The 21,987-nt window shown below is 45.6% G+C and overlaps 1 protein-coding gene across 6 annotated transcripts in view; it reads right to left on the bottom strand.

The window, feature by feature from the left end:
• itfg2 (integrin alpha FG-GAP repeat containing 2) overlaps positions 1–21,987 on the bottom strand; it is a 355,330-nt gene that overhangs the window by 219,452 nt on the left and 113,891 nt on the right. For all 6 annotated transcript variants that reach the window (XM_070900459.1, XM_070900460.1, XM_070900462.1 and 3 more), the window contains 2 exons: positions 19,885–19,979; positions 14,773–14,826 (listed from right to left, as the gene is read on the bottom strand). In XM_070900459.1, the coding sequence (XP_070756560.1) occupies positions 14,773–14,826; positions 19,885–19,979 (149 nt within the window). The remainder of the gene's footprint in view (positions 1–14,772; positions 14,827–19,884; positions 19,980–21,987) is intronic.

A 21,987-nucleotide genomic window follows, 5' to 3' on the forward strand; every position in this document is an offset into this window, starting at 1 on the left:
TCATGCTTGACGAATCTTCTGGAATTTTTTGAGGATATAACTAGCAGAGTGGACAAGGGAGAACCAGTGGATGTGGTGTATTTGGACTTTCAAAAGGCTTTTGACAAGGTCCCGCACAAGAAATTGGTGTGCAAAATCAAAGCGCATGGTATTGGGGGTAATGTACTGACGTGGATAGAGAACTGGTTGGCAGACAGGAAGCAGAGAGTCGGGATAAACGGGTCCTTTTCAGAATGGCAGGCAGTGACTAGTGGGGTGCCGCAGGGCTCAGTGCTAGGACCCCAGCTCTTTACAATATACATTAACGATTTGGATGAAGGAATTGAGTGTAATATCTCCAAGTTTGCGGAAAGCACTAAACTAGGTGGCGGTGAGCGCTGTGAGGAGGACGTTAAGAGGCTGCTGGGTGACTTAGACAGGTTAGGTGAGTGGACAAATGCATGGCAGATGCAGTATAATGTGGATAAATGTGAGGTTATCCATTTTGGGGGCAAAAACACAAAGGCAGAATATTATCTGGATGGCGGCAGATTAGGAAAAGGAGAAGTGCAACGAGACCTGGGTGTCATGGTTCATCAGTCACTGAAAGTGGGCATGCAGGTACAGCAGGCGGTGAAGGCGGCAAATGGTATGTTGGCCTTCATAGCCAGGGGTTTTGAGTATAGGAGCAGGGAGGTTTTACTGCAGTTGTACAGGGCCTTGGTGAGGCCTCACCTGGAATATTGTGTTCAGTTTTGGTATCCTAATCTGAGGAAGGACGTTCTTGCTATTGAGGGAGTGCAGCGAAGGTTCACCAGACTAATTTCAGGGATGGCTGGGCTGTCATATGTGGAGAGACTGGATCAACTGGGCCTTTATTCACTGGATTTTAGAAGGATGAGAGGGGATCTCATAGAAAGATTCTGACGGGACTGGACAGGTTAGATGCGGGAAGAATGTTCCCGATGTTGGGGAAGTCCAGAACCAGGGGACATAGTCTTAGAATAAGGGGTAGGCCATTTAGGACTGAGATGAGGAGAAACTTCTTCACTCAGAGAGTTGTTAACCTATGGAATTCCCTGCCGCAGAGTTGTTGTTGATGCCAGTTCATTGGATATATTCAAGAGGGAGTTAGATATGGTCCTTACGGCTAAGGGGATCAAGGGGTATGGAGAGAAAGCAGGAAAGCGGTACTGAGGGAATGATCAGCCATGATCTTATTGAATGGCGGTGCAGGCTCAAAGAGCCGAATGGCCTACTCCTGCACCTATTTTCTATGTTTCTATGTTTCTATGACCTCTGGAACAAGCTGCCGTTTCATGTGGTGGATGCAGAGTTGTGAAATTCCTTTAAGCGAAAGCTGGATTTGCTTCTGGCTGCGGTGGAGATCACCTCTCACAGAAGTATTGCAGGGAATTCAAGGCCAGAGTGATCTCTTGGACTATATTCGATTGCCCAGATGGATCAGAGGAATTTCCCAGATTTTTCTTTCCCAAATTGGCCTGCGTTTTCAATCTTTTTTTTTTTTGCCTCTCCCAGAAGATCACATAAGAACATAAGAATGAGGAACAGGAGTAGGCCATCTAGCCCCTCGAGCCTGCTCCGCAATTCAACAAGATCATGGCTGATCTGGCCGTGGACTCAGCTCCACTTACCCGCCCGCTCCCCGTAACCCTTAATTCCCTTATTGGTTAAAAATCTATCTATCTGTGACTTGAATACATTCAATGAGCTAGCCTCAACTGCTTCCTTGGGCAGAGAATTCCACAGAACCACAACCCTTTGGGAGAAGAAATTCCTTCTCAACTCTGTTTTAAATTGGCTCCCCTGTATTTTGAGGCTGTGCCCCCTAGTTCTAGTCTCCCCGCCCAGTGGAAACAACCTCTCTGCCTCCATCTTGTCTATCCCTTTCATGATTTTAAATGTTTCTATAAGATCATCCCTCATCCTTCTGAACTCCAACGAGTAAAGACCCAGTCTACTCAATCTATCATCATAAGGTAACCCCCTCATGTCCGGAATCAGCCTAGTGAATCGTCTCTGTACTCCCTCCAAAGCCAGTATATCCTTCCTTAAGTAAGGTGACCAAAACTGCACGCAGTACTCCAGGTGCGGCCTCACCAATACCCTATACAGTTGCAGCAGGACCTCCCTGCTTTTGTACTCCATCCCTCTCGCAATGAAGGCCAACATTCCATTCGCCTTCCTGATTACCTGCTGCACCTGCAAACTAACTTTTTGGGATTCATGCACAAGGACACCCAGGTCCCTCTGCACCGCAGCATGTTGTAATTTCTCCCCATTCAAATAATATTCCCTTTTACTGTTTTTTCCCCCAAGGTGGATGACCTCACACTTTCCGACATTGTATTCCATCTGCCAAACCTTAGCCCATTCGCTTAACCTATCTAAATCTCTTTGCAGCCTCTCTGTGTCCTCTACACAACCCACTTTCCCACTAATCTTTGTGTCATCTGCAAATTTTGTTACACTACACTCTGTCCCCTCTTCCAGGTCATCTATGTATATTGTAAACAGTTGTGGTCCCAGCACCGATCCCTGTGGCACACCACTAACCACCGATTTCCAACCCGAAAAGGACCCATTTATCCCGGCACTCTGCTTTCTGTTAACCAGCCAATTCTCTATCCATGCTAATATATTTCCTCTGACTCCGCGTACCTTTATCTTCTGCAGTAACTTTTTGTGTGGCACCTTATCGAATGCCTTTTGGAAATCTAAATACACCACATCCATCGGTACACCTCTATCCACCATGCTCGTTATATCCTCAAAGAATTCCAGTAAATTAGTTAAACATGATTTCCCCTTCATGAATCCATGCTGCGTCTGCTTGATTGCACTATTCCCATCTAGATGTCCCGCTATTTCTTCCTTAATGATAGTTTCAAGCATTTTCCCCACTACAGATGTTAAACTAACCGGCCTATCATTACCTGCCTTTAGTCTGCCCCCTTTTTTAAACAGAGGCGTTACATTAGCTGCTTTCCAATCCGCTGGTACCTCCCCAGAGTCCAGAGAATTTTGGTAGATTATAACGAATCCATCTGCTATAACTTCCACCATCTCTTTTAATACCCTGGGATGCATTTCATCAGGACCAGGAGACTTGTCTACCTTGAGTCCCATTCGCCTGTCCAGCACTACCCCCCTAGTGATAGTGATTGTTTCAAGGTCCTCCCTTCCCACAGCAATTTTTGGCATGGTTTTTGTGTCTTCCACTGTGAAGACCAAAGCAAAATAATTGTTTAAGGTCTCAGCCATTTCCACATTTCCCATTATTAAATCCCCCTTCTCATCTTCTAAGGGATCAACATTTACTTTAGTCACTCTTTTCCATTTTATATATCTGTAAAAGTTTTTATTATCCGTTTTTATGTTTTGCGCAAGTTTACCTTCGTAATCTATCTTTCCTTTCTTTATTATTCTTTGCTGTCGTTTAAAATTTTCCCAATCTTCTATTTTCCCACTAACCTTGGCCACCTTATGTGCATTGGTTTTTAATTTGATACTCTCCTTTATTTCCTTGGTTATCCACGGCTGGTTATCCCTTCTCTTACCGCCCTTCTTTTTCACTGGAATATATTTTTGTTGAGCACTATGAAAGAGCTCCTTAAAAGTCCTCTACTGTTCCTCAATTGTGCCACCGTTTAGTCTGTGTTTCCAGTCCACTTTAGCCAACTCTGCCCTCATCCCACTATAGTCCCCTTTGTTTAAGCATAGTACGCTCATTTGAGACACTACTTCCTCACCCTCAATCTGTATTACAAATTCAACCATACTGTGATCACTCATTCTGAGAGGATCTTTTACTGGGAGATCGTTTATTATTCCTGTCTCATTACACAGGACCAAATCTAAGATAGCTTGCTCCCTTGTAGGTTCTGTAATACACTGTTCTAAGAAACAATCCCGTATACATTCTATGAATTCCTCCTCCAGGCTACCCCGTGCGATTTGATGGTTTCGGGTGGGGTGGAGTGCATACGTTGTGATACACTCGGTATCGCAATTGTGTGGGACAGGCTTGACGGACCAGATGGTCTTTATCTATCCGTCATTGTTCATATGTTCGTATGATTTGAAAAGTTCACAGAATGATCCATCACAGAAGGAGGCCATTTGACCCATTGTGCCTGTGCTGGCTCATTGAAAGAGCTATCAAATTAGTCCAACTCTCCATAGCCCTTCAAATGCTTCCATTTCAAGTATTTATCCAATTCCCTTTTGAAAGTTATTTCAAATTTGTCTCCTCCACATATTCAGGCAGTGCATTCCAGATCATAACAACTCACTGCATAAAAATGTTATTCCTCATGTCCCCTCTGGTTCTTTTACCAATCACCTTAAATCGGTGTCCTCTGGTTATCGACCCTTCGGTCACTGGAAACAGTTTCATGACCCTTCATGATTTTGAACACCTCAATCAAATCTCCCCTTAACCTTCTCTGCTCTAAAGAGACCAGTTTCTCTAATCTTTCCGCGTAATTGAAGTCTTTTATGCCTGGTACCATTCTAGTAAATCTGCTCTGCACCCCAAGGCCTTGATACCCAGTGGAGCACTGAATTGGACACAATACTAAAGCTAGGACCCAACTGGTGTTTACAAAGATTTAACATAACTTCCTTGCTTTTGTACTCTATGACTCCGATCTTATCTCGGAGGCGGGGAGGGAGCGGGACAGAGCAACTTTGCGGAACATCAGAGGCGGGCGTTGGGGGAAGATCAGAGGCCAGAGAGGACATCAGAAGGGTGAGGGGGAGACTTTCAGAAGGGGAATGTCTGATCGCAGGGCGTGGATGAAGAATGTAAACTGGATCCAGTAGGCAAGTGGAAAGGCACACCTCCCTTTAGCTGCAAGGTTTTCTGGCCAGAATTAAATTTAGAATGGTGATTGATTCTGAGGCACACGGCCTCATAATATTTAAATGACCAACCCACCTCCTGCGAGAGGTTGCTTCCCAACCCCCGCCAAAACCGGAAGGGGGCGGGGTTAAAATTTCTCCCTGTGCCTCTATTAATAAAGCCAAGGATCCCGTATGCTTTAAAAAAAGCCTTCTCAACTTGTCCTGCCACCTTCAAGGAATGTGTGCATACAGCCCAAGGTTGCTCTGTTCTGCACCACCTTTAAAATTGTACCATTTCGTTTATATTGCCTCTTCTCATTCTTATCAAAATTAATCACTTCACACTTCTCGGTGTTAAATTTCATCTGCCCATTTCACCAGTCTTTCTACATCCGTTACTATCCTCGTTGCTGTTTCCTACATTTCCAAGTTTCGTGCCATCTGCAAACTTTGAAATTATGCCTTGTATGCCCTATTCCAGGTCACTAATATATAATCAAAAAGAGCAGTGAGCCCAACACTGACCCCTGGGGGACACCACCACACACTTCCCTCCAGTCTGGAAAAACAACTGCTCACCGTTACTCACCGCTTTTTGTCCCTTAGCCAATTTCATATTCACGCTGCCATTGCCCCTTTACTGCTATGGGCTTCAATTTTGCTAACACGTCCTATTATGTGGTACTTTATTGAGCGCCCTTAACACAATATCAACCACACCACCCTCATCAACCCTCTCCGCTACTTCATCAAAGAACGCAATCAGGTTAATCAAACATGATTTGTCTTTCACAATTCCATACAGCTTTCATTTATTAACCCCCATATTTTTCAAGTGCCAATTAATTTTGTCCCAGATTAATGGGTTGCTTATTAACTCAGAGGCAGGAAGGGAGCAGGGGACAGGAGATGCTGGTTTGAGGGCGGGTCCTGCCCAATTTAACTGTTTGATGAATTTTGTCTCCGTTTGCCAGACGCAGCAGCCAGTCAGATTGAGAGTCTGGCTGCCTGTCAGGCGGGTGGAATTTGGCATCAGGCCAGGGAGTGGAGAGGAAGGAGGAAGGGGTCAGGGGAGGAAGATCAGAGTCTGGAGCCGGGGGAGATCGGAGAGGCCGGGGGGTTGGGGGAGGAAGATAGAGTCTGGAGCCAGGGAAGCTAGGGGCGGGGACGGGAGGAAGATTGGTGTCCCATTGTGGAGGGTTTGGTGAAGTAGGATCCAGCAGTAAGTGGAAAGGCACTTGCCTCCTGGATTCAGTCCTCGCCTCCCTTTAGTTGTCGGATTTCCTGAAGCCCGGAAACCTCGGATGGCCAGAATTAAATTTTAAATGGTGGTTAAATCTGAGATACGCAGTCTCACAATATTTAAATTGAAACCCACCTCCCACAAGCAGGTTCGTTGCCTGCCCCTGTCATGTCTCGGTTACAACCAGAAGTGTGCGGGTTGGGGTAGAGATTCAGATTTTTAACAAACATCCCACCCAACCGAAACCGACCTGTTTTTAGGGGTTAAAATTTCCCCAATGTCTCTAGAAATTTCCCCACCACTGACTGGCCTGTAATTGCTGGGTTTATCCCTCTCCCATTTTTTTTTTTTGAACAGGGTGTACGATTTGCAATCCTCCAGTCCTCTGGCACCACTCCCATATCCATGGAGGGATTGGAAGATTGTGGCCAGGGCTTCCGCAATTTCCACCCTTACTTCCCTCAGCAATGTGGGATGCTTCCCATCCAGACCTGGTGACTTTTCTATTTTGAGTGCTGCCAACCTTTTAAGTACCTCCTCTGCATCTATTTTTATCCTATTCTATTTCATTACTACTTCCTCCTTTACTTTGACATTGGCAGCATCCTCTTCTTTAGTGAAGGCAGATGCAATGTACTTACTTAGTACCTCAGCCTCCACAAGATGATCTCCTTTTTCGTCCCTCATCAGCTCCACTTTTCCTTTGACTACCCTTTTATTATTTATATGTTTATAAAAGACTTTTAGATTCCCTTTTATGCTACCAGATAATCTGTTCTCATACTCTCTTTGCCCCATTTAATTCCTTTTTCAGTTCTCCCCTGTACTTAGTGTATTTAGCATGGTTCTCTAATGAATTATGAACCTGACATTTATCATAAGCCTCCTTTTTCAGTTTCATTTTAACCTCTATGGGGGAGAAATTCACTATCGTCTATTAGGGGCGCAAATTTTTAAAAGTTTGAAAAGCTAGCGACAAGTGCTAACGATTTCAATTTTTTTTTAAATTCGCAGTTTGCGTTCCAAGAAGGAAGTGGATCGTGGGGGGGGGTGGGGGGGGGGGAGAGAGGAGGAGAGTTTTGATGGGTGGAGGGGGGTGGGGAGGAGGGAAGAAGATAGCAGAATTTTGATGGGGGGGGGAGGGGGAGGAGGAGAGGAGAGTTTTGATTGGGGGTGGGGGGGGGGGAGAGAGAGAGGAGAGAGAGGAGAGAGAGGAGAGAGGAGAGAGGAGAGTTTTGATGGGGGAGGGCGGGTGGGAGGGGAAGGAGGAGAGTTTTGATCCCGGGGGGGGGGGGGGGGGTGGAGAGAGAAGGAGGAGAGTTTTGATCCGGGAGTGGTGGGTAGAAGGAGGAAAGGAGAGCGGGGGGTGAGGAGAGATTTGATGGGGGGAGGGGGAAGGAGGAAAGTTTTGATGGGGGTGGGGGGAGGGGGAAGAGGGAAGAAGATAGCAGAGTTTTGATGGGGGGGGGGGGGGGGGGGGGGGGGGGAGGAGGAGAGGAGAGTTTTGATCCGGGGGGGGAGGAGAGAGGAGAGAGGAGAGGGGAGAGTTTTGATGGGGGGGGGGGGGGGGGATGGGAGGGGAAGGAGGAAAGTTTTGATCCCGGGTGGGGTGGAGAGAGAAGGAGGAGAGTTTTGATCCGGGGGTGGGGGGGGGGTGGGGGGGAGAAGGAGGAGAGGAGAGGGGGGGGGTGAGGAGAGATTTGATGGGGGGAGGGGGGAGGGTGTGATAACTGTGTAGCCAGTAATTTTAATGAGCTTACTCAAGACTTTCCTTAACCCTGTTGAATAAAATACTTTCCTACGAGCAGGAGGTACTTCTATTTTTTATTTGGATATTTTGCAAAAATTATGTAAATACGTTTTGTCTCTTTACTTCTTTTATTTTTATAGTTTAACCTTCCATGAATGCTTCTGTTGTATAGTAAATTAACACTGTGAAATTTGTCAGTCCTGTATAGCTGTTTGATCCTATTCACATTTTTTAGTCAAGTCATTAAGTACCTACCTGCGCTGATTTCTTAACTCTCCGCAAGGGTTTTCTGTGCGGCCACAAGTGGCCACATACGCTGGCCTAAGTTAGTTTGGAGCAACTACTAGCTGTCCAAACTGGCTTAAATGCCCAAAATGGGCGTAGGTGGATGGTAACGCCCCCTTTTGAAAAAAAAGCACTGCACTAAAAAAAATCCCAACTAACTCACTTACACTGGCGCAAATTGAATGTGCAGAATGGGGATTTTTATGATACTCCAGAAAAATCAAGTTACTCCAAAAAAAACGGAGCGACCCCCTGGGCAAATTTGGGCCCTATATTAGGATAATTGAAGTCCTTCCATTATCACTACTCTAAAGTTTGTGCATCTTTCTGCAATTGGGAGCTGGCGCACCTATGAGTTTTTGACTGGCACTTACCGCAGGAACTCCTGGTACAGTAAGTAGATCCATTTTCAGGACTTTGATCAATCAGCGATGGAGTCATGGTGACGTCACAGCGTAGGTGTGTCACCACACTCACTCCCCTCTGTTAAAGGGGAGAGAATCTATCATTTTTTAAAAACTTTGGCCACTGGACCACCAGGAAGGGTTTTGGCTGGGCCAGTGGCCTGGCACCCAAGAGGGGGTGCCAGGCTGAACTCGGGGCAGTAGTTTACCGGCCAATCGGCAAGTTGGTCGGCAAAAATTTCTCCATTGCGGCCACGGCAGGGGGCCCTCCCCTTTAAGGGTGGCCTCGCTGCCGGCCGCACTCAGTTCGGAAATGGTGCACCGGCGGGGGAATCGACGGATGGAGCTGAAAATGGCTGGTGAGTACTTTCTTACTCCTTGAAATTGACGGTGAAACTACTTGGGTGGAATGGGGTCCAGGCCGAAAAATCCGGACCTGAATTTAGGTCGGGTCAACCTGTTGACCCCAAAGCGGCGGCCATTCGATTTTTAGGAATGACTGCCTCAAACGGGCATTAACGGGTTCCTGTGAGACCCTGAATTTCGGCCACCTAATGTTGTAACAATATCTTTGATCAATACTGCTATCCCACCCCCTCATTTGTTTCCTTCCCTATCTTTCCTGATTCTTCCCCTCATTTCCTGCATTACAACAGTGACTACACTCCAACTGCATTGGCTGTAAAGCCCTTTGAGACATCCAGTGGTCATGAAAGGCTCTGTATAAATGCAAGTCTTTCTTTCTTTCTTGTTTGAGCCAAGTCTCCGTTAGTCCCACTACTCTTTTATTCTAACGCTGCATCTAATCCCCAACGTTTCATCCTGGTGGCCCTCCCCCTGCCAAATTAGTTTAAACCCTCCCCCCACAGCACTAGTTAACCTCCCTGTGAGAACACTGGTCCCAGCCCTGTTGAATTAATGTAGACAATTTGCTGTAGCCTCAGTGCCTGCTTCCCCATGGAATTCTGCTCAGTTGTACGTAATGCAGATAACTGAAGGTGCCCTCTAAATTATTGCTGCTTGTTGGCAGAGAGAAATTGAAATGCAACCTACACCAAACAAAAAGCAGTTTTGCGAAGATCACCAAAATATAGTATGCAGATACTGATCATTCCTTTTTTAAAAAATCACGATTAACCCTAATATTGTAATTCATCTTTTGAAAGGAATTATCTGGTTAAAATTAAAAAGCTTACCAATCAGTGTTGCAAGTGATCCTGCCTGATGCAACATGAGAAGCCCAAGCAGCTAGTAAAAAGCTATTTGTGTCATGCCTTTAGAAAAGGCAGTGCAGAATTGTCATAACAGTCGATGATGGCAACCAACATGAAACATTGGGCCCAAATTTCTTCTCGAGCCAGGGGCATAATGGGCAAAGCAGATACAAGAGGTCTGCTAGGAGAGGATAATAAGGTGTGCCTTAGAAATGCTGGGTTAAATCCAGAAGAGGAGCAGCCAAGACTTTCTTAAAGGGCTTAAGGCAGATCTTCTGTCCACCCCAAGCATGGCCCATGACATTACAAGGAGGTAGGGCCAGTGTGACAGTTTCCCCTGCCAGAATTCTACAGCTATTCCTTCCTTTCTGGGAACATTCGGTTTCCAGGTCATTATTGGGGCAGAAGTAGGGCGCACCAGGATCTACAGGTCAGGTTCACAGCCTGGAAGATCTTAGAATTGATGCCTGCCAATTTTTTAGATTGGTCCTCTTATAAAAAGAGGTAATACAGATAACTGAAGGTACTCTCTAAATGAGTGTTGCTTGTTGGCACACAGATAAATTGAAATGCATCCTACACCAACTGAAGAACTTAAAGTAGAGAGTTGTTGCCCAGTCAGATCATAGAATCATAGAAATTTACAGCACGGAAGGAAGCCCATTGTGTCCGTGCCTGCCGATAAAGAGCTATCCAGCCTAATCCCACTTTCCAGCTCTTGGTTTGTAGCCTTGTAAGTTACGGCACTTCAAGCTCATATCCAAGTACTTTTTAAATGTGGTGAGGGTTTCTGCCTCTACCATCCTTTCAGGCAGTGAGTTCTACATCCCCACCACCCTCTGGATGAAAACATTTTCCCTCATAATTCCCCCTAAACCTCATAACAATTATTTTAAATCCATGCCCCCTGGTTGTTGACCCCTCTGCTAAGGGAAATAGGTCCTTCCTATCCACTCTATCTAGGCCCCTCATAATTTTCTACACCTCAATTAGATCTCCACTCAACCTATCCAACCTTTCCTCATAGCTAAAATTCTCCAGTCCAGGCAACATCCTCGTAAATCTCCTCTGTACCCTTTCTAGTACAATCACATCTTTCCTGTAATGTGGTGATCAGAACTGCATGCAGTACTCTGTGGCCTAATTAGTGTTAGGCAGACACGATCTACCCTTAACAAATCCATGCTGTGGACTATCCTTGATCAATCCGTGTCTTTCTAAATGAAGATTTATACTGTCCCTCAGAATTTTTTCCAATAATCTTCCCATCACCGAGGTTAGGCTGACTGGCCTGTACAGGACACACCTCCCCTAGAAACGGTTCCAATGCCTCAGGAATCTGAACCATCTCTCCAGCCACGCATTCATCTGCTCTATCCTCCTTTTTCTGTACTCAATAGCATGTGGCGCCGGAAGTAATTGTACAGGGCCTTGGTGAGGCCACACCTGGAGTATTGTGTACAGTTTTGGTCTCCTAACTTGAGGAAGGACATTCTTGCTATTGAGGGAGTGCAGCGAAGGTTCACCAGACTGATTCCCGGGATGGCGGGACTGACCTATCAAGAAAGATTGGATCAACTGGGCTTGTATTCACTGGAGTTCAGAAGAATGAGAGGGGACCTCATAGAAACGTTTAAAATTCTGACGGGTTTAGACAGGTTAGATGCAGAAAGAATGTTCCCAATGTTGGGGAAGTCCAGAACCAGGGGTCACAGTCTGAGGATAAGGGGTAAGCCATTTAGGACCGAGATGAGGAGAAACTTCTTCACCCAGAGAGTGGTGAACCTGTGGAATTCTCTGCCACAGAAAGTAGTTGAGGCCAATTCACTAAATATATTCAAAAGGGAGTTAGATGAAGTCCTTACTACTCGGGGGATCAAGGGTTATGGCGAGAAAGCAGGAAGGGGGTACTGAAGTTTCATGTTCAGCCATGAACTCATTGAATGGCGGTGCAGGCTAGAAGGGCTGAATGGCCTGCTCCTGCACCTATTTTCTATGTTTCTATGTTTCTATGAGATTACTACCTTTGAGGTCCTGCTTTTTAATCTCTCTCCTAGCTCCCTAAAATCTGCCTGCAGGACCTCATCCCTCTTTCTACCTATGTCATTGGTACCGATATGGATCACGACCTCGGACTGTTCACCCTCCCCCCTCCGAATGTGCTGCAGCCATTCAATGACACCAAGCAGCCATGCAGTGCCCCATCATCCTGTGTTCAGTTTTGGACACCAAACCTCAGAAAATATATATTGACCTTAGAGGGGGTACAGTACAGATTCACCTTAATGATACCAGGGCTTAAAAACTGACATTGAGAACAGGTTGCATAAACTTGTTTTTTTCCCCCCCTTGAGCTTAGAAGCTCGAGGGCTGATATAATCAAGGTGTATAAAATGGTAAACGGATTTGACAGGATAGATACAGAGAAACTATTTCTCTGTGGGTAATGCAGAACAAGTGGGCAGAATATTAGATCAGAGCTAGGCTGTTGGGTTTTAAATCAGGAAGTAGTTTTTCCACACAAAGGGTAATGGAAATTTAAAACTCCCTCCGTAAAAGGTTGTAAGCTGCTGGGTCAACTGAAATTTTCAAGACATAGATCGATAGATTTTTGTTTGGTGAGGGTATAAAGGGATATGGAGCAAAAATGGATAAATTGAGCCCAGGTGCAGATCAGTCATGATCTAATTGACTGGTGGAACATATTCGAGGGGCTGAATAGCCTACTCTTGTTCCTATCTTCCTATGTTCCCTCCCCAGTGGGTCCATATTCTGGCAGGGTCAGAAGCAGTGGTCAGTGCCGGTGTGGTATTGCTGCTCTACCGCACTTATGGGGCACATCAGATCTTATGATTTTTTGGGGCCAATTGTTTTTAAACAAATCCTAAACCAAGTTCTCAAAGACATAGGGCGAAGAATCGGCAAGGCCAGGGACGTAGAGGTCCTGTTGAATTTAACGTTCCCTAGCAATTGGGAAAGGGCCGGGGGGGGGGGGGGGGGCGCAGGTCGGCCATCGCACAGGGTGGGGAAGATTGGACATCAGGCCTGGAGGGAGAGAGAGATCATTGCAATCGGTAGGTGGGAGAGGTCAGCGATCGCAGCAGAGGAGAGAGAGGCCGTGATCGGGGCTGGGGGAGCACTCCTGCTCCTCTTGGCCCGCAAGGAGTGCTGGAAAAGGCACCTACCTTGTGGAGCTGGCAGATGCTGCCTTCCTTCCACTGCTGGTATTGCTGACACGTGGGAAAGCCACGCAGTAGCAGTGAATTTTGAATCGGGCTCCCAATTGCACTGTGGGAGCCCAATTTAAATATGTTAATGGAGTGACCCGCCACTCAGACGTCATGTTATTCACCGCCATAATAACGGCAACAGACCCATGCACGGCAAGTTAGGATCGCGTTTCGCGCATTTAACTGTTTGACCACACCCTCCCTTCTCCTGCCATCATGGGGGGGTGGGAGGGGATTTATATCGAGGCCATAGTGAATAATTAGATGAGAAAAATTATACAGTGCTGATTAACGAAGAGTCAGAATATTCAGTATCAACTGCCACATGATGAAGGGATAAACAATGTAGTATGGAACATTGGAGAGATAAATGATCTGGACATCAGTGCTAGACCAATCTAGTGGCGCTTGAAATAATAAAGAAAGAACTAACATTTAAATAGCACCTTTCATGACCTCAGGTCAGCCAAATGTGTTTTAAAGCCAATGAAATACTTTTGAAGTGTGAACATATGTAATACAAGAAACATGGCAGCCAAAATGCACACAGCAAGGTCCCACAAACAGCAATGAGATAATCTGTTTTAGTCTCGGTTTAACGTCTCATCCGAAAGATGGCGCCTCCGACAGTGCAGCACTCCCTCAGTATTGCACAGGAGTGTTAGCCGAGATTATCCATTCTGGAGTGGGACTTGAACCCACAACCTTCTGACTCAGGGGCGAGAGCACTATATTTAAAACAAGCTTAGATTAAGACTGCTGCACTGTTGAGGGTTGGTCTATTTGTGCAACAGTTCCAACTCGCTTTATTAAGTTATTCTCTATCTATTCCTCCACAGTTTGCCTTTACATGCATTAGGAAGGACCCATCAATTTGGAATCCATAACAGAGTCAAGCATGTAGCACTTAGTGAAGATTACTCCAACCAGCTGACTTGTTGGTACCCTGCAGTACTATTAGTCTAAATCTGGCTCGATAATAAATATTGCTCAAGTAGACTACCCCTCAATCCATCAGATAAGGGTGAAAGAAAAATGGGGCAGCTATCACCCAATAACCTGAAGCTGACCAAGTTGTTATTTGGACATCAGTATGCCCAAAGATTTATTCTGTAATTTAAAAAAAGTTTACTGTACATATTATTGCATAAACCCCCAAAATTAAATGTGAAGCTAGTCAGATTTTAACTAGAAAGCTGCAAGGGCAAGCTTTGGCCAGATACAGAAAGAGTACGCAAGAGGCTGGTTAGGGGTTCTTGAGTTTAAGTCAAGTAAGATAAACCACTGATGTGGAGAAGCGTAACATGTTCTTTACTTTGTATAATTAAATCAATACTGATTGAACTGTGAGAATGATCATAACTACAGCTCAATATGTTCACAGGCTTTGAAATAAAACAGTATCTGACCTTGTCTAATCAAGAGATTTCTCAGTCCGACTAAAAGCAGCATCTTGTGCGAAAGACTCAAAAATTCAGTTCAGATCACAATGAGATATTATTGTTACACCCTTGGGTTACCTCATCATAGTTAAATATTGAGCAGTATAGACACACCCCTAAAGCTAAGACTGCTTATGGGTGTGATTAGCATAGCTGTAACCAAGAAAATATCTAAAGCAAGACCCTAAACTTGTAACAAACTCATAATTAAACTTGTTTTTTTTTATTACATTTTATTTTGTTACAGCATACCTCAAAAATGCAAAAATCAGTTAAAGCATAACTATATATTTTGTTGACCTCATGTATAAATCATTAACAGTAATGCTATATTAAAAATAATTACAGGTCCTTACCATCCAATGTGCAAAGAGCAAACAAGCCAGACTTGGACGAGTCATCACAGGAGCCTGTGAACAAAATAGAAAAATGTTTTTTTATTTGTTCATTGAATATTCTTTGAGGTATTTTTCTCCCATACTCCTTTCTTTGCCTTTCCACAACAACCAAACTCAAAAGTGTGACAACTCCCATGCCTCAGGCAATATTGTTAAATGAAAGTGGTCACGAGAAACACTGCACAAGCAGCCTGGAAGTGATTCTTCCTCTGGATTTGTTCCCTATAGAGAGAACGAGTTGGTTTATTTTCAACTCCTCCTCAAAGTAGTAAGACCAAAGTTTGCACAAAGCTATATCCAACTCCATGGTAAAGCATGCACTTCTACGAAAATAGTTAATTAGCTATACCTGTGATCAATAATGTAAACTGACTGAGGTTTTAAATGTGCTCAAAACCAATTAGATTTACCTGTTTTTGGACTTAACATATAACGGACTCAATTTTCCCCAATGCCGTTTTTTTTGCGTATTACAAGAGTTACGCCCGTTTTTTTTGGCCCTGGCTACTCCAAAAAAATAACTTGCAAGCTTCCCCGTTCTAATTTTTGAAATTGGCGCCACGCAGCCTGTCCTTCAGGTTGTGAAGTCTAATGCCTGCACCAAAAAAACGATGCACCCCCCCTTCTGCACATGCGAAAAAAAAAAAGTTTTTGACGTGATTGCTTTGGGCGCACATGCCCAGTACAGCTCCCGGTCTGCATTTGGCCATTTTTAAAGAGCCAGTTGTGTGCGAGAACTTTAATTCTCAGTGGAAAAATCGGAGTTGCAATATGCAACGCAGCTCAAGGACCAACAATTTCTCACAGGATGAAGTGGAGGCACTAGTTACTGTAATTGAAGCCAGATGGCACGAGCTGAACACCAGCAGAGATCACATAAAAGTTTCACCAAAAGAAATGAAAAAACACTGGAACCAACTTGCAGAAGATTACTGTGCAATGGTGACCACTCCGAGGTCTGGAGGCCAGTGCAAAAAGAAGTGGCAGGACCTTGGTCAAGTAGTTAGTATAAGTAATATTATCATTTATTCACTGGAATTGCAATTGTAAATGTGACCATCTGTATGTCCCATCCAGCAGAAAGACACCCTCTCTAAAAAGTTATAATTTCATCTTTGCAGAGGAAGATGGCACATAACAAAAGGGAAAGAACTCGAACAGGAGGAGGCCTGGCAAATCTTCACTCACTGATACACTTGGAAGACAGGGTCGCTCTTTGATGGGTCCTACCTGGAGAAAAGCAACTACAACTGCATAAGCTGGGCCCACACTCGAGGGAGAGGGAAAGTCCTGCAAATTCCACAGTCTGACTTTGCTAAATGTTAAGTACTGCGCGGGCTAGCCATGCTTCGGTTCATGGGGATGTCTCCGTCAGCTACGCTTCGGTTAATGCAATGTGCTATCATTCATCGTGGTCCTTCAAATGAGCCTGCCGCCTGCGCTGTGAGAGCCTACTCATGCCACCCACCCTGTCCCCTCCTCTGTTGCTAACCATTTGTCTGTTCTGTTATATTTTGCAGAACTTGAGGTCAACCCTGATGAGGCTGAAGCTGATGCAGAAGATGATTCAGACGCGGAGGATCCTGAAGAGGAAAACATTTTCCAATCCCAACTTCCAGACCGAGTATGGAAGTGGGGGGAGGGGTGGGGCAGGTGGAGGGGGAGGATGAAGCCCCCACTCTTGTACTCACTCTGGAGGAGGTGCAGGTGCAACCCACTGAGGTGCCAGCCCCTTTCCTGAGTGGTACCAGTGTTGGGACATTCCATGGTTTCTCAGTCTGAGGCTAGGGGTTCCAGTGCGACGCAGCGAAGCACACCCAGGGCCCCACTGTCCGAGGCTGTGGGTCCCAGTGGGATACAGGGTGAGGAGGGGAAGGACAGCACTCTCCTGAGGTGCAGGATCTAACAGACATGGTTCAGATGATGGCAATGAGTGGGGAGAGCATTGACCTTACGCGATCACTCCTGGACATCATCAGTGGGGTGGGTGATGAGGTATTGGACTGTCGGGAGAAGTAACAACACTCTCACGAGAAATGGGAACAATGTCCGGGCACATGAGGGAGGGAATGACATAGGCAGCTTATACACTGTCGGAAGCATGAGGGAGGGAATGTCGGAATGCTGCACTAAGGGAACACGCCCAGACCCCTCGACCATTGACAGAATCAAGTGACACTCCCACTCCAATCCCCAGACCAGCTTCTGAAGAGGCCCAAGCAGGGCTCTCCACATTACCTCCTGCCCACGCCCACCATCAATAAGTGTGCATTATCCAAAATGCTCGAAAGAATAAGCTTGGTACCGACCCAAGAAACGCTGCGCCACCGCCTGTGGGCAGGGATGAAGTCACCAAGACCAAGTACAGCGGGCAGTCTTAGAATAAGGTGGAGAGAGATAGGTGCAGCCTTTCTTTGCTGTTATTGTTGTTATTATTATTGTTGTTACTGTTGTAACTGGTCTCAACTTAAAAGGTTTTTGTAAGTTATGTAAATTTACAAGTTTAAAAGTTTGTAAGTGATCTTAACTGAATACTTTAATAAAAATATTCTTGTATCAAACTTTAGTTAAGTTAAGTACAAACATGTGTTAAACTTTTGAATAAAATATATTTTAAAATTATAACTGTATCATTTCCATTATTAACACTTTTTGAACTAAAGAAGAATCATTTCCATTATTTGTTCCATTAACACAACACAATATTACGGAACAGATCAAACAGTAAACATGGTCCATTTGAAATAGTTGCTGCTAAGCTTTCAGGCAGCAAAGCGTTCACGGATGAGCTGCTGGCACAAGGCCCCCAGCAATCGTTAAAGGGGCATGGCAGCCCGCCCTCCTCCGCCGTCGTGCTCCGGGTTCAGGTAGTTACATGGCTTCCTTGTCCTCATCCTCCTCGTCATCTGCATCTTCCTCCTCATCATTGGCCACTCTCACCTCAGGTGGGTCTTCTACTACCAGCTGCTGCTGCCTCATGATGACTAAGTAATGCAGCACACAACAGTGAACTGACCGACAATCTCAGGGGAGTATTGCAAGTAGCCCCTGGAATGATCCAGGCATCGGAAACGCTGTTTCAAGATGTCAATGGTCCTCTCTATTATATGCTGAGACATGTTGTATTCCTGGTCAGCTTCCGTCCGGGCTACGCATAGGGGCGTCATGAGCCAGGTGGCGAGGCCATACCCTTTGTCTCCCAGCAGTCAGCTCTGCCCTTCTGGCTGCAGCTGAAACATGGCAGATATAGTGCTCTCACTTAGGATGAACGCATCATGGGTGCTCCCAGGGTATCTCGCATCAATTGACACGATGCGATGCATGTTGCCACACACAAGCTGCACATTCACGGAGTGGAAGCCTTTTCTGTTCCTGTACATCTCGGAATCCTCCAAAGGTGCTTGCAAGGCAATGTGGGTACAATCAATGCAGCCCTGTACCTTTGGGAAGCCAGCAATCCTGGAGAAGCCCGCAGCCCTGTCACACATTGCCTGGGCGGTCATGGGGAACTTTATGTAGTCATTCCTTTGGGCATATAGTGCAGCAGTCAGCTGCCGAATGCAGATATGTGTTGCATGTTGAGAAATGGTGCACACATCCCCAGAATGATCCAGATGCATAAAATGAAAAGTGCAGCTGCAACCTTCACTTCAACTGACAAAGCAGTCCTCCTGACACTTCTAGGTTGCAGGTCTGCTTTTACTAACTCTCAGATCTGTTACAACTTCTTTGCGGAAACATAGCCTTCTCAGAGTCTGCATCACTGAGGTGCAGGTACGAACGCTTGACTCGATATACCCGACGTGGGTAAGGTCTCCGCCCATCATCCTACTTGCTCTGAAGTTCCTCATGCGATGATGCCTAATCAATCATCTCCTCCGCAGCACCATCATGCAGAAGGGTTTGCACAAGGTATGGCGTTGTCAATATTGCCCCCAGAATTAAATTGTAGCTTTGCAAGCAGCTCAAAACAGCAGGACAAAGGACTTAAAGCTTCTTTCCTATCTCTCTCTCTCTCCCCAAGGTCGACACCCTAGTATGGACCACACCCTGGTCTGCGCAATAGGCTTGCTTAGAACGGGAAACTAGGCATTCAATGAAGACATTTGGGACAACGAAGTCGAATGCAATTGTTTAATTTTAGATTTTTTTCCCACCACCAACGGAACGTCTCCTCACCGGGCTCAAGGGTCAGCAGGCAGAATCGTTCCCTCACCCGGACACAGGGGCTCGGCGTCTCCCCCCACCCCCGGGGCTTCTTTTGAAGCTGCTGTATGTCAATAGGTTCTCATCCCTTCAGTTCGGCTTCTACCCCAACCCCCCGCCACACTACAAATCCTTTACAACATTATCCAGAACTCTCAAATGGATTATTGATGCACACAACAAAGAGTAATTTATGTGGAGAATAATTAATACCTGGGAGTGAGATATTTAAATCTAAATGAGTGGTTCAAATGGCTATTACAAAATGTTTAAGGCCTCTCATAATTTACAATGCTGTTTGAACCTTCTATTATATTCCAGCCATGAACTCACTCTCCAGGCACATTAGATAAAGTTGCACCAAAGGCATTGTTTGAAGATTTGTTCTGAAATTTCAGAGGTATTGCTTAAAATCATGGCACATTACTGAAAATCATCGGGTCAATAGCTACTATGATATACTTCAACACTGAGACTATTGGGGGAGTGCACCAGCCGAAGCACATCTTACAGTCCTTTCCCAAAAAAGCATGCCATCCTGGTAGGTTTTGTCATTTTTTATAATCATATGCCTACATACCTGTGCACAATGACAGCATGACGTTAACTAACAAAATTGTGCTAACTTCAAATCCAAGCACACAACATATTGGAGATGCCAGTCAGACCTGAGGTGACCATTTACCTGGCCAAGTGACCATTCATTATTATTTAAGAAGTATTAACACTTCTGGCACTTAAGTAGACATCTGTACATTGCCATATTGATTAACTGAACAAAACAGAAGATAAGTCAGCTTGGAGTCTCTTCATTTCAATTTAGTTTGATCATTGGAGAAGGCATGAAAGAGTTTATAAACTTACCTCTGTTGATGCTACCAATTAAATGAGTGGAAACATTCTTATTGTGAATCCGGCCCGAAGTCTGGTGGAGAATAACGTCCCGGATGAGGCCCTCACTACAGAGAAGGAGAAAAGACAATGAAGTTTCTGAAAGGAAGAGAATTAGCAAGAAAAATAAGGTTCTAGAAAGAGAACCACTGCCACAAAGAGTGAAAAGTGTCACTCTCCATGTATTAACATATGCTTAAAACAATATTTGCTCATTTGACCTTTTTAATTTTCCATTATTCAGCAGCATCCACTCAGCCCACATCAGGCATCGGCTTTGTTCACACATAATATGAACTTAGAATGGGCACAGAGGATCAAAGTTAAATGTTAGAGCAAGCCTTTCCTTTATTAAAGAACAGTGAGCTTCCCCCAGTGGTTAAGCGAGTAGCTGAGTCACACTGCTCAAGAAAGTCATAGATTCGATCCCCAACCTGTTCTGAAGCTAAGCTAGAGCAACAGATGAGTGATGATACGGCATTGGCTTCTGCACCCCTCAGTTAGGGAGGAGAAATCAATCAAGTTCCTATGCCTGATCACTATTAAGCTTTATTTTTTGCTCATCATAGGCAGTCCCTCGGAATTGAGGAAGACTTGCTTCCACTCCCAGTGTGAGTTCTTTGATGGCTGAACAGTCCGATACGAGAGCCACAGACCCTGTTACAGGTGGGACAGACATTAGTCAAGCGAAGGGGTCGGTGGGGCTGGTTTTCCGCGTGCTCCTTCTGCTGCCTGCGCTTGGCCTCTTCACGCTCTTTGCGTTGAGACTCGAAGAGCTCAACGCCCTCCCGGATGCACTTTCTCCACCTTGGGCGGTCTTCGGCCAGGGTCTCCCAGGTACCAGTAGTGATGTTGCATTTTACCAGGGAGGCTTTGAGGGTGTCCTTATAACGTTTCCGCTGTCCTCCTTTGGCTTGTTTACCATGAAGGAGCTCCGCATAAAACATTTGCTTAGGGAGTCTCGTATCTGGCATGCGAACTATGTGGCCTGCCCAGCAAAGCTGATCAGGTGTGGTCAGTGCTTCAATACTGGGGATGTTAGCCTGGTCGAGGACACTGATGTTGGTGTGCCTGTCCTCCCATGGGATTTGCAGGACCTTGCGGTGACAAGATCACCCCAATTTCTGTCGTTGAGCTGCAGTATGCGGACTTCGCCTGCGTCTGCGCACAGAGGCTGAACTCCAGGATATAGTCAATGTATTCACTGAGGCATATGAAAGCATGGGCCTTACGCTTAACATCCGTAAAACAAAGGTCCTCCACCAGCCTGTCACCGCCGCTCAGCACTGCCCTCCAATCATCAAGATTCACGGCGCGGCCCTCGACAACGTGGACCTTTTCCCATATCTCGGGAGCCTCTTATCACCAAAGGCAGACATTGATGCGGAGATTCAACATCGCCTCCAGTGCGCCAGTGCAGCCTTCGGCCATCTGAAGAAAAGACTGTTTGAAGACCAGGCCTTCAAATCTACCACCAAGCTCATGGTCTACAGGGCTGTAGCAATACCCGCCCTCCTGTGTGGATCTGAGGCATGAACGATGAATAGAAGGCACTGGAGATATATCACCAACGATGTCTCCGCAAGATTTTTTGGCATATACATATTGGGTGAGGAAAAGATTAGGCATGGCTGCAATGTCTCCCACAGTCCAATAGATCTAAAACTCATTATTCTATACTCGTATTAATATGGCCACTTGGGCAACGATCCAGAAGGCAGTGTGATTATCACTGTCCTGAGAACTATGCCAACCAAGGTTTCTTTCTTCTGTGGAAGATCCACCATAGTGGGGGAAAGAGCAGCTCGAAAGTGAAGGAATTGGGAACAGGATCTACAAGATGCACTGTAGCAACTCCCCAAGGCTTCTTCGGCAACATCTCCCAAACCCACAACCTCTACCACCTAGAAGATCAAGGGCAGAAGGCGCATGGGAACACTCATCTGCAACTTGCCCTCCAAGTTACACACCACCCTGACTTGGAAATATATTGCCGTTTCTTCATGGTCGCTGGGTCAAAATCCTAGAACTCCCTCCCTAACAGCACTGCGGACGTACCTTCACCACAACCATAGA

Source organism: Pristiophorus japonicus, chromosome 15, assembly GCF_044704955.1.
Source record: "Pristiophorus japonicus isolate sPriJap1 chromosome 15, sPriJap1.hap1, whole genome shotgun sequence".
Lineage (NCBI taxonomy): Eukaryota > Metazoa > Chordata > Chondrichthyes > Pristiophoridae > Pristiophorus > Pristiophorus japonicus.